Here is a 13,739-nt window from a genome sequence, read left to right as displayed (position 1 = left end):
CACAACAATGGCATTAATCCTCAATTGTTAAAACCCATTTTTCCCCTCACACTCACACAAGAAACAGGCTGAGTTTTCAGAAGAATCAGGTAACAAACTTAGCATTAACTGATGTTGTCTTCTGGTTACAACTCCTGCAAAAGCAAGTGTTTCCCTAACTAGAAGCCAAGCTCCTAAAACACTTCAAAATAACTGAGAGTGTATGTAGGAAGTAGATTGCTCCACTTCAGATAAATGTTCCTTTTCATTCAAAGTTCATACCTTTAGATCCCGGTGCACTATAGGAGTTTTGCACTGATGCAACCTGGCAACAGCTTCACAGGTATCACAGAATATTCTCATTACTTCTGATTCGGTAAAGCCTGTCTGCAGGCGTTGATTCATCTGATTCACAACTTGCCCAGCTAAAAAAAAAAAAAAACAGCATAGGATTTTAAGTACTTGGTATGATTTACAGTAGTAAATGCTTTTCACACGCAAAAAGCCCCAAAGTAAGATAAAACAAAGTTTTCCACAGTCACTGAATTATAAAAGTCCTTCATTTTCCAAGCTGGCACTCCTATGCCCCTAGACAGAAAAATTACCATCTCAAACAAGCAAACAAAAACCTTGTGACAGAAATCACTTTGGGACAAACTGCTGCAAACAAAAAAACCATTTATCACATGAAGACGTTCCCGAAAAACGCTTCTTGCGTTTAGATCAACAGCCAAAATGCTGTCAGTCTGAACAGAGTTCACTTGAATTCATACTCTAGACAGCCTTTCTTTGTCTCCCAAAAAGACAAAGAAACAAGGGAGATCTGAACCCACTTTAACAGAAATGCCCTCGTGTAACCTCTTGAGAGGCTTTTTCTTGAGAAGCAGGAACTATCACTTTGCTTTTAGAGGCAGTTTTACCACATTACCCTTCTCTTCCTATTACAGTGCTTACTCACCACAAACAGACCAAGCACAACTCATGAGCTAGGGGCCATGAAGAGCGTTCCTTCTATACAAACATCTTTTGAAAAAGGAAAAAAAACCTAACAGTCAAGTCATTTGAAGGCTTACTTCTGTGTGTCTTCAAAATTAAGTGGGCAGAAATTAAATATAAAAGTAAGGGAGTGAGTTTGCGTGGAGGGTTTACGTGGCAACAAACCACCCACAAGCCAAATTCAGGAAAGTCCAAACCAGTGAGTTAATCTGAACACCGAGAAGCTGGCTCCTACGAATTGCAACAGGTACAGAAGTATTTCTTTAACATTTACTACTACGACTAAGGAAACAGGGTCACCGACGGAGTCTGAAGTGGGTTCGCACAATATGGGTGGAAATTCACCCATAAAAGAGCACTATGTCACCACAGGATGGAGGGCCAAAAGGTTAGATATGAATTGTCACCTTCTCTCCTCATGTCCTTTCCAAAAAAAGTACATGACTAAGTCTTTATTTGGCTCCTCATGGTACAGATAGAGCAACTTGTTCTAGGTGCTGCTTCTACCAGAAACAAAAACAATGTAAAACTCAGTTGAAAGTATTTTAAGAGCCTTATGGACAGTGGAAGGTTTTTTCCCCTCCTCTAAAAATATTTTCTACTTGCAGCACTTGGCCTATTTTCAGCAAGTTTACTCTAATGCCTGTGTGCAGTGGGGAAAACTTTGGAACCACCTGTTTTGAATTCATTGGTTTTATTTTACGGTGCAAAATAAAGTTACATGACAAAATAATGGTTCTGCGTCCTGCTTATGATCTGCATCAATGCTTACTATATTATGCCGACTTATAAAAAGTCATTTGTCAGGTAAGAGCCTTGCGCACACTTTGTTTTCCAATTTTTGCTATCAAATTACATTCTAACCACATACTCATTAGCAGAAACAATGAAATGGAATCATTCCACATTCTATTTATATAAATTTTTCTATTATGTCAAAAAACACTCAATTACAGAGTTGTACAACAATGACTTTTACATTTTCAACACGTTCAACACATTTGATCCTTAACTACCAACAAAACAAAAATGTGAAAAAAAGTAATTGGATTCCAGTTGCTGGATTTGTACTTTATCCTTTTAAATTAAAGGGAAAACATTACATAAGAACCCCAGATTAGCAATATGAATGTGTTATTTGCATTTACTCTGAAAATCAAAGAATAATCTCTTACCTCGACAATATTCCATGAGAATGAGTACCTCCCAAACATTATCACTTACAGAATTAACAGCACAATCCAAATAACCAACAATATTCTTGTGCCCAGACAACTCTTTCTGAAAGACAGGGGGAGAAAAAAAAAGTTATACTTCAATATAGAAAACATTAATCAAATGAAAGAAAGTACAAATTCTGAATGTCATTCAGAAAATCAATTTAAGCAAGACCATGCCTCACATCCGCGACTTGTTTACCAAGTACCCACAAACAGAATATGTTTGAAGTCCATCACTGCCAGCAAATTCAGTGTTGAAGCCACAGATGGAATACAGTACAACAGCAATTCAAAACAAAAACCTGATGTGCTACTGACTGGACARTGCAAAGAAGTCCAAATCACCGTAACCTAAAACAACACTGAGTRGTGGTATCAGACAGCCTTGATAGGTAATAGATAGGAAAAAAAAAAAGTTATTCTTGGCTCCTTCAAGGTAAATTCCAGACAGGAACACTATAAATGAAGAGGTGGCAATATTGCAGAACAATTGCTTTATTGCTTTTTTTTTTTTTTTAATGTTGAAAGGAAACTGAAACTTACACAGCTGTAGCCAGAACTATCACAAATTTAAAAACATGTAAACAAATCAAGTTGTCCCAAAGCAAAAACCCAAGCTGTCTTACATGTGGGATTTAAGAAAATTTATATTACACATCTGACAATACCAGTGTACTCATCTGCAACGCAGAATTCCTGCCTATGTGACAAGTTATAGATAGCAAAAAAGGACCTCTTCTTGGTAACTCCACGGTGGTTTCTACGATTACAACATGTTTAAGCTGGAAGTACTTGGAGATAGAGAGAAATAACCTTTGTAACACCTGTTGAAGAACAACAGGACAGATTTTCTTTTGCCATGTCAACCACTAATACATTTCTTTTATTTTTAAACAGCCACCAAGTAATTATAAACCAAAAAGCACTCGGGGGGGGGGGGAATTCTAGTTTCTCTTTTTTTATTCTTGATCAGCTCAAAAATAAAAATCAGGTAATGTATTCTAATTACATAGTGGAGTTCAAAGTTTTAAGCTACACATATCAATTATCTCAATGCTGGATGGTTCAAACACACGCTTAAGCCTACTGAAGATGACGATACTTGTGCCAGTAACCAGCAGCATCACTCAGCTAACTGAACTGTAACACATACAGGACTTACAGAATCGAAGTTATCACTTCAGAACCAAAAGAAGCTACTTTGTTTTTATTATTATTATTTATTGGAAAGCAAAGGTACTGACAAAACGATCAACTACGGAATCAAATACATTCTAACATTTGCTTTAGGAATTTATCATGTACTAACCCCATGCTGAGTATTAGTTTCCAGAAAGCACTAGCTGCACAAAGTCAAGACCATAAGGTCAAAAGAAAACGTGGTCTAGAAGAGCTTGCCATTAGAGAGAAGTGAGGTATCATATAGGTATTGTAAATGTGTGCATTCTACAATTATAAGTAATGTGTTACTTACCATAATTGTAATTTCTCTCTTGCAGATGTTGAGATCTGGCACACTATTAACATACATTCGTTTCAGTGCGCAACGTATTCCACCGTGGGTACGTACCAGAAACACAGTAGAGAAGCCACCTGCAGAAGACAACTACAAATGAATGGAGCTAACTGAGACTGTTACTCCTCTAACCAACATCACTATACGCTAAGAAACGAATGAAGAAGTGCGCATGCCAGCCTGAGTGAGAAGCAATGAACACTTCCTAAAAATTGCCAGGACAGCTCAATCAGAACTCACTCACATGAAGTTTTCTGGACAAAAACTTAAGCAGCTTACAATTACGTTACACCACTAAACAGAAAAATGTTTTTTAATATTTTCACATTCAAATTATAGCCTCGTGTAAACTCTGTATAGTCTGTTTTGCCACTACCAACCCTGAATTATTTTCAGAATCTCACCTGGAAATAAGACCAAATTGAAAGTATTCTCCACCCCTTCACAGCTTTTAAACCCTCCAGTATTTGATGAAGTAAATTCTTATTCTTTTCCTAAACCTACGTTTTAAAATTCAAGGAGTAAGATATTAAGCCAAGAGTCATTAGAAATATGCAAGAAGTTTTGTAAGTTTTCATTTTAGGATGGAGACAGGAAGAAACCAAAGTCATTAATAGTGCCAGCAGGGAATCACTTCCTAAGTAATGTTTTTATTCAAATCCATGTTGAACACAGATGAAATGGAAACATACTACCATTGGAATAAGAATGCTCATGATCGCAGTAGTCGTGGGAACATGAGCACTGTCAAGTTCATCCACAAGTCAAACACCTGAGTCCTTCTCCCAACCTCAGTGTCAGGTTTTTCCTTTTCTCTTCATTAGTACAGGAAAAGCACATGAAATGTTATTATACACAGAAACAAAGTGAAATGGCCTACACAAAAAGTAATCCAAACACTCGTGCAAACCAAAGGAAATAACAACCCTCAGTCTTGTCTCATGTTAATCCTAACTACTGCTCAGGGCCTACAGCAAATTATGTTAACATCAGCTCAAGTTTCACACACACTGCTTTGCCACAGTTTTCGGAAACCTGCCTCATAAGGGAGCTCAAATCAATGCATACCTCCCTTGACTGAGTGTCTGCCTGATGGCAAGCCAACTATTACCATGGGAACTTTCAATTAGCACAAAACCTAACTTTTACAATCAGGACAGAAATATGTAAACTAGAATGATTAACTATTCTGATAATGATGTAGCCAACTGAAATGCAGATGTTTCAAGTTTCCTGATATAGTCTGCCAGTAGCATTTTTAAAGTCTAATGCATCTCATCTGATAGAAATCTCATCAGAAGTCTGCATGAAAATTTACAACTGAGGAAGGTTAATTCCATCAGGAACTTTTCTTTTACATAAAATACCTATTATTTGTCTAAAAGAGCATTAAAAATGGGATGCTATGATGTCAAAACATAATTATTGTCAATTTTAACACTTCAGTCTAAGTTCTTCAAAAACGTTATCATAAACTTAACCTGCTTAACAAAGGGTACTCCCAAAATATTAACAGACACATGCTCTTAAGTTACTCAGGTTCTAATGTAAAGTTCCAGCGAGGCCAGAAATGTTCCTACAGGGCTCCCCTAACACCACGTTGGGGCATTACACTAACAGATTGATGTGCAGACCATTCTTAATGGAAGATTTTTAAAAATAATACTCGTAGAGAATTCTCTACAACTAGCAGCAGGACAAAACCAAAGTACTGGGTTTCAAGTTTACTTGATAATCACTTTCATGAAACCACAGCAGATGTGATCCAAGGGGGGGGAGGGGAGAAAAAAAAGAAAAAGGAGTGAATTGAGAAATCTGAATATTCTGACAAATGCTCTTTTTGCCATTAGGTGGCATTATTAACTAATACTTGAACCTGAAAACAGCCATAAAAGCAGACCTGCTCCCCATCTTGCCCAGCAGTAGGTATGTAACCTYGAATGATTTTCCATCAGTTAATGTCAACATTCAAAAATGTCCGTGGGATCTTTCATCAAAGAACTAACTCTGAACAAAGCTCCATTAGGTAGATAAATATTTACAGGAACCCTAAAAGTAGTCAGTGCTCTGGAAATCTTTGTCCAGCAAAACTCTAATCCGTGAACCTTCTCAATAGTCTCCGACACCAAACTTCTCACTGAAAACACCACAGCTAGCAATCATTAGTGCTGTAAACATTTACAGGTCATTTTTATCAGTTTGTCCTGAACACTTAAAGGAGCACAACCCACTGAAGGGCTTTTTGATATGCACACACACGRACATATATACACACACACGCACACACATTTTTTTAAACTAATGACAGGAAGTGAAAGACCCTCTGAGACAGGCAGAAGTTTGCAAAGCTTGAGATTTTCCTAGAAAACTTTTATGAAAACTCTTGTAAAATGTTGCTATGTTAATAGGAAGCAAGGAGGAAATAAGAAAGGAGGAAATAAGAAAGCAAGTCGTATGCATTTTCTAGTCAAACGTTTTACGGAAACAACCGGAAACAGAGTAGTTGCTTTCTCACAGACACTCAGAATTAAAGCCTGAACAGAACTACACTTCCACATGTAGGTCAGCATAGGAGCTTGGATTTTGGCAGTATTTTTTATAAGCTGAAGAAATTTTTTAATTTCTTACACCAGTGAAGACATCCACCGAGTCTTCCAGAACAAAATGCATCCAAAACAACACTTAAAAACAAAACTGTCAAATGCTATTGCACATAAAAAGATGATAATGAAGTTCCAAATTTTAAGCCACCAGCTTTCCTACACACTTCCACTCTGTATCACCCATCATGGCAATTCTGGTTCCCTTCTTAAATTCCTGTAACTTGACCCACTGCAACACACACTCAGGTCCCAACTCCCTCATGGCATCCCATAGGCACCTCATCTTCCCAAAGATGAGAAATACCACAACATGCAGCGGCTGGCCCCAGGACAGGTATGCAGAGACTAATCGGCGAGCGCACATTCTTTGCCTTCCGGGTGACCAGTAAAAACTCTGCTGACTTTGAGGCCTTTTCAGAGGGAAATGAGGCCAAAGTTTCAGGTTCTCTCATTAATGGAAGCAGCAGAATGTATACCATCTTTGATAAAAACTTGACAAAAAGGATGTAATTTCATACATGCCCAGACTCTCAATACATTTGGTGACACAGTTACGCTACCTTCACCACCTTTAGCCATTAGAGTATTTTAGCACAGCAAGCAAGCTTACCTTTCAGTAAACTCTTTCAGGTACTTACTAAAAATTGTCGCTAATGTAGATTTCCTAAGAGGCTTGTATACCAGGCAGAAGCAACAAGCAAGTTTTTTCRTACCACGACAGCTGCAGTGGGCTTGACCAACCCGATAAGGCCTATGTCAGCTTCAAAAAAAATTATCTAACAGCAGCACTGGTAAGTGTGAACCAAAATGAAGCACTCCAGAYAGAGGCACTGTATCCAAGACTCACTTCTATTATTCATAGACCTACAACTTAGAATCACTAGCTATTTTCCAATCAAAATTAATATTCACACRTCCTTTTTATTGTATGCCAGAGTGCTAGAGTCTAAATATCATTGCTATCTCCTCCTCCCCTCCGCCCATTTTTGACAACTGTAGGAACTAGGTATCTTAAAGTTTTATTTCCATGAAACTCAATTGAAATTCAACAGTGAAAAGCTGTGCAAGACAGTYGCATTACATAAGTCACAATTCCTTAAAATACTAAGCTAAAAYCCCTTTTAGCATCCTCAATAGTTTCATCCATGAGGATAAACTTCACAGAACCAAAACTTGCAAGCTTGGAAGAATAAGCTCATTACAAAAAAGTTCAACAAGCTGGTACTCATAAGTCTTTCTTACCTTGAATAGTCATCTCTTCCATCTCAGTCAACCACTTTTGGAGCCTTATTAACTAGCTAATTAGCAGTGTCTGAACCCAAGTTTAAAACAAATCCACACACTTACAGTGATGACATTTTCAGCTTCTTATCCCTATATCCATTTCAGTACAACTCTGAAAAACGTAAAGGGTCTCACCTTTCTGCTTACATCTTCCCACATTATTCTTGGCACTCCAACAAGAAGATTGTGAAACTGTCAGAACTGAAAATATCTTACTCTGGTAAAACAAAATATGACTGAAGATTGCTCTGCCACCATGACTACCTTTCAGACTGCTCACTACAGTTCTATCGAGAAACACCAGAAATACATCAGCCAAGAACAAACATTACGCACRCTTTAGAGACACACAACAAAATTGAAGAGTTTTTTTTAAATACTCCATTAAAACATACAGAAGCACCMAGTGTTATACCTCCAACTGGCTGACTAAATCCTCAAGTTTCAGACAAACGAAACATAACTTTCACTGACAAGGAAATTGTACACAGACTAAAATATAACAATTACTACCCACACTTTACCAATTGCTGATCCACARCAGTTTACTACAGTCGTTCTTAAGAACAGCAAGGTATAAAAGTTTCCCTACAAACGCTTTCAAATCTGGCTGTTAGAGACAGACAGTGATCTAAGCCTTAACATTCACTTCCATTTACATACAAATAGTCAAAAGTGAGCATTTATAAAGATAGCCATTTTACATCAAAWTTTTTTTCACCTATAGCATTTCCATCAAGCTTTTCAATACATTTCAGTAGTCTGAAATGAATAAAGCAAGCTGGGAAGCTATAGATCAAAGCTCTTCAAACAAGTATTACACCAAACACTGGCTACTGCTTCATGTTTTCCCCTCTTCTCTGTCTATACCATCAGCACAAACGGGTATTTAATAATTTACTTTTAGAAAAGTGCCTTGAGTTTAAAGAGAGAACAAATTTTGAAAAAGCTAACCCTTAGAGCTTGGACCTGAAGAAAGGCTTTATGCCTACATCACTTTGTGTACATCCACTCTCTGTTACTCCAGATCTATAAGTTGACCAGATGTCCCCAACATCTACCAAAATAAAGTACACCCGCAATCAGAGATGGCCTCATTCATAAGCTGCATACCTCCTAGAACTGTATATCCTTCCCAGCTTTATAGTTTGCAAGCCCTGCACACAAGCTCAAATCATTTTAGAGACTATGAACCTACTAAAAATACAGAATGAGACCAGACTTTGAAAGCAACAGTATGAAAGTCCTGCAGATAGGCTCCAAATGAGGCTAAAAAGCAAAAATCTTCTTGCAAGTCTACAGCAAAGTGCAGCAGCAAGGCTTCATTAAGTGTTCCAAGCACACGCTCTCCACTAAAGTATATTTTTTGCTGAAGAAATCCACCTCCAAACAAAATGACCTTATGAGCAGCACTGAAGACACCAAAAAATCCAATTTAAAAAAAAGTTAAGAGGACAGCAGCAACCCCTTCTCCACCAAAACAAAAACATGACCTCTTGAAAAGACAGCTCAGAAGATCCATGGGCACTTCAGTATAAACTACTTGGGAAGATCTTCTTTCAAGAAGTATTAAGCTTAAGTGCGTTGTTTTTACAAGGAATCTTGAGAAAATCCTGCTCTGCCACAGCTATCAATTAACCCGGGTCAAAAGTCTTTCCATGATGTTTTATCACATCTCCATGTCCTTTATAATAAAAACAGTGCATTACTGAAGTAACCAATCACAGTATTTCTGTGATTCTAATATATTGCTACACTGCCAGAAGTAATTGAAAACTTCAGTCAGACTCAAAAACTGCATGATAGTTGAGAATCTACATGTTATCAGAGATTTATCATGATTTTCAGACCTTATGAAGAATTTTTGCTCAAGAGTTCAGTTGTTGTCAATGACTCAACAGGACAAGGAAGCGTTCTCAGCACTGAGCATTCAGGTAATTCTGCCTTTGCATTCCTGAAGCACCCCATTGAATAAATTAGTAGTTTTCCAGCAAAGCCAGAAGATTCCCGGCAACCGTCATAATATCTCTTGTTGGTACGCTGTGCTTGCTGAGTAAGGACAAGGGTCATCCAGTTTTCACCATCCATGTACACTGCCATCTTTTAATTGCTTAAACACCGCTGCCACATTGCGTCCACCACCGCTAGCCCTGAGCCCAGCAACAGCACATCATGTACGGAGAAGGTGCCGTGTGTCAGCTGTCTCAACTATCCTGGCTGTACTGCCACTGATCAAAGGCGTAACACCTGCACATGCTCATTTTCAGGAAAGCTCTGTGAAGTGGCCTTCCTGCTGAGTAAAGGCAGTCTTAAATTACAGAACAGCTGAGTTTAGAAACTACCTCTGGAGATCTTCTGGTCCAACCACTCTGCTCAAGCAGGGTTAGCTACAGCACGCTGCCCAGGACTGTGTCCAATTGGGTCTCGAGTATCTTCGAGAGACTCATCACCGCTCCACCACCTTTCTGAGCTACCTGTTCCGGTACTCAACTCGCCTCAAATCACACTACCTTTACCCTCAAATTACGCTAAGCAGCAAGAAAAATAGATCACATGAATTTCATAGTCTCTAACCAATATACGGTCAAAGGTTTCTCAGACCACTGAGAAAGCAGACCACTACATGCCTAATAACAAAAAAGYAAAAATGTAATAGTGCATTGAAGTATCCATTCAAAATGCTGCATACCATAGATCGGAAGCAAGTGCTGCACTGATTCATTAAAAACTGTTATGAGGGCATAGTCACTTGGAATACCCTATGTACATGCATACACATGTTTACGTATACTTGTGTGCATATATTTTTAGTAAAGCACATTCCTCAAGTCCCAGTCCTGAACATAAGGCTCCGAGTAAGAGCTCCATCTGGAAAAGCAGTTGACGGATGCTGCCTGGAAGCCCAGGAGCTCAGCATTCCAGAAAATAAGAGTAGAAATAGCTCACTATGTTTAAAATAATCCACTTCTACGTGCCAATTTTGGACTTAAATATTTCCCCATTTTGAGTGTGCAGACAATGCATTCAAAAAAGACATACCACTACCAAGAAATTCATTTTTTCTACTGCCCACACAAATTCCCACTGCGTAACGCTCTCTGAATATCGCTGCTAGATAAACGGCAAGCACTGCTTTCTTCAAATCTGCATCTGTTCTTAAGGCAGCACTGCAAAAATAGTTAACAGTGAAYTGCAAACCTTGGTCACTACTAATGTCTGCCATGCATACCTGTATGAGGCAATCGGACTTAGTCCTGCCTGCGAACTCACACTGTCAGGTTTCTCTATCTCCCGGCACCAGCTCCAGCCCAACTTTGCACAACACTTGGACATGAGCACCTAAGACATTACCCTATTGTGGGTAATGAAGACACTTCAAGTTACTATGGAGCTCTGAGAAAGATTAAAGAAAGGTCTGATACAGTTTTGCATCAAGCTTTCCTATTTAGTAATACCTATGCATCAACGGACATGCCAAGCGTTTAAAAAGTATTTTTACAGTGAAACCGAGAAACATGTGGCAAAGTAGAACAAATGCCTAACACAAAGAATTTTTTTTCAAAAAGCCTCCCAAATTCAATGAACTCTCACCATGTGCAATCATAAGCAAAACCCATAGATAACAGTGTTGCAAAGGGGTGCAAGAACTTACGATCAACCAGCAGGGAAACGTCATCCCCAAAGTTTTCTTACAGACTTGCAATGTCAGCCGTATCTTCTCTTATCATTGCAAACTCAGTTCTTAAGACCAGGCATCCTGTAAGCTTGCTACCAAGCAAACAGTTGACTCTACACAAACTCAAGTGCTACACAACCTGCTATAGATGCCCAGAAATCATGGAAAAATCCCTCATGTCAGTAAACRGACTAGGTAAGGAAGCAGCATAGGTGAAATACAGAGAAATATTAAAAATACCAGTCCCAAATCGGTAGTTTGTCTTTTAAATCCCAAGGAGCATTCCTATGGCATCAACTGGAAACATCTTTTTTTCATGCTGATTCAGTTAATCATCAAAAGTCTCAGCAAGAATCTTACAGGCACCATCTCCGATACTGCTGTCTTTCACTCTTGACCTGTAAGGACCAGCGAGGAAGCCTGCAGTCTATTCAGTGTCTTGCAACTGTTTAGGTCAAGATAGCTTAAAATTTTGAAAATGTAGTCATCTATTAAGTCTCTCCGCATTCCTCTCCTTCCATCAGGCAACATTTTTCTTTCTCCTCAAGGAAAAAAAACCAAGTGAAAAATATGAATATAAGGTAAGCATGTGTACATACCTATGAAACACATTAAAATGTCATTAATTGGCCTTTTAAAAGGCAAGTCTCCACAGAGCCCTGTAAATCATTTGTCTTGCTGCAGCTGGCAGTAGGACTTCTTTGTAAGAGAATTTCCAATAGGACAAATTGGAACAAGCTCTCTTACACACAAGAAGGACTTCCTACAGAAATCTGTTCTGTCTTCCTATAATTAACTGCATTAAAAACTTCATAATTCAATGAGATCATACAGGTTTCAGAATATTCTTTTTCTATATTCAATATATCTGTTCTAGTCAGCTGGAGTCCTGCAGCATTCCACTGGWCTGTCAAATACTTTTGCTACAGACAAATTTAAGGGCTAATGTTGTAGTTGTAGGTTTCAGCAGATACTGTCAGACAGCTGGCTGGCTGAGATATCCACGCTTCGATCTAGCCAACAGCAAAAGGAACAAGCTCAGCATTCTGCATTAAGGATCATCGTGCTGCTCATCAGACATGTTTCTTAGAAGTACCCAGTTTACCAACTACCTTAGTGAGTGCACTGTTCTTGTGCAATATTCTGACTAGCTGCCTCAGCTGTATCACTTAGAGATCAAAACAGTTTTCTAATGCACATGAATATGTAAACTAGCTTAATTAGATACAGCCACCAAAATTGAAGCATTTGTATTTCCTGTAACATTCTGTGAAATTTAAGGAAGATGAAACCACCTTGACTGAATAGCTTATTTAATGCATATTCTAAAAACTGCAAGTCTTTAACATGCCATACAATATAGCATCTAATGCTTCCAAGATAAAACATGCAATTTCTTTGGATGAAAATGTTCCCTCTAACTCCATGCTCTTTTGAGCAAGGAGGAGGAGGAACCTCCCCACATTACAAATATGATTCAAGTTGTCTGAAAAAATAAAAATAAAAGTAGTCACCACCACTGCACTACTGCATAATACTACAGTTTCATCCACTTTTCCTATTCACTGAAAGATCTGATACATTTACCTCTGCAGCTATGTTTAACAGACTCTTATTTAAGTTACCAGGCACTCGTCTTCTCTTATTARGCAAGTTATCACACAACACAATTAGTAGATGGCTCACAGAACCGTTGATTATGAAGATTTAAACATAACCTCTTCTCACGAACAGATTGAAACATCATATGGAAATAAACAAACAAACAAAAAAGAAAAGGCTTATGTATACTAACAGAAACTGAAAGTAGGAAACCAGAGTAAGATTTGGCAACAAGTCACGAACACTTTGGCTTCACTCATTTGAAAGGACATCTCTCACAGCTCTAGGGCTGCTCCGTTGTGAAGATACTACTTTTAGAAAAAAACAAAAGAAACTAGTACACTAAACAGAGAAGCAGAGGTACTGTCCTGCTTTCTAACAAAAGATTAAAAGCTTTCCTCTCACAGGAGCAATAGAAGTTTTATGTTTATAGAAACTAATCCAAGTCTGCTGCCAGCATTGGTGGGGACCAAGCAGTACTTTAGGACTACCCAAAGGTATCTGAGAAAAGCCATTTTAATTCTATCCAGTGAAGCGTACAGAACGTGTTAACAGCCACATTCATAACAGCAACAAAAYAGCTTTCTGGTTTTTAACCTTCCTGCTTCAATGTGTAGGGAACACAATTTTCCAGCTTGAGAACAACACTATCTTCAACTCATATAAGGAACTTCAAGCGATTTCTACATCTGAGATGCAGAGTAAGGCAGCCAATTCATCTGTATATTGCCTCAAACACCTTTTTGCTATGCAAATGCACTTCATACATTTCTTGAGCACGTCAGTACACCAAAATAAGCATGTTTTCCCTTTAAGGGCATTTGAGTATTTTTAAAGCCGGTTTCTTTTGAATGAGCTTACAA

The 13,739-nt window shown here is 38.3% G+C and overlaps 1 protein-coding gene across 2 annotated transcripts in view; it reads right to left on the bottom strand.

The window, feature by feature from the left end:
* BMP2K (BMP2 inducible kinase) overlaps window positions 1–13,739 on the bottom strand; it is a 68,158-nt gene that overhangs the window by 40,743 nt on the left and 13,676 nt on the right. For both annotated transcript variants that reach the window (XM_085309233.1, XM_085309234.1), the window contains exons 2-4: window positions 3,670–3,788; window positions 2,151–2,256; window positions 262–404 (exon numbers count right to left, since the gene is read on the bottom strand). In XM_085309233.1, the coding sequence (XP_085165359.1) occupies window positions 262–404; window positions 2,151–2,256; window positions 3,670–3,788 (368 nt within the window). The remainder of the gene's footprint in view (window positions 1–261; window positions 405–2,150; window positions 2,257–3,669; window positions 3,789–13,739) is intronic.

Source organism: Rhea americana, unplaced genomic scaffold (assembly GCF_003343005.1).
Source record: "Rhea americana isolate MKP2758 unplaced genomic scaffold, rheAme1 scaffold_294, whole genome shotgun sequence".
Lineage (NCBI taxonomy): Eukaryota > Metazoa > Chordata > Aves > Rheiformes > Rheidae > Rhea > Rhea americana.
The sequence above is the reverse complement of the archived record's forward strand: the minus strand, read 5'-3'. Positions and strand labels throughout refer to the sequence as shown.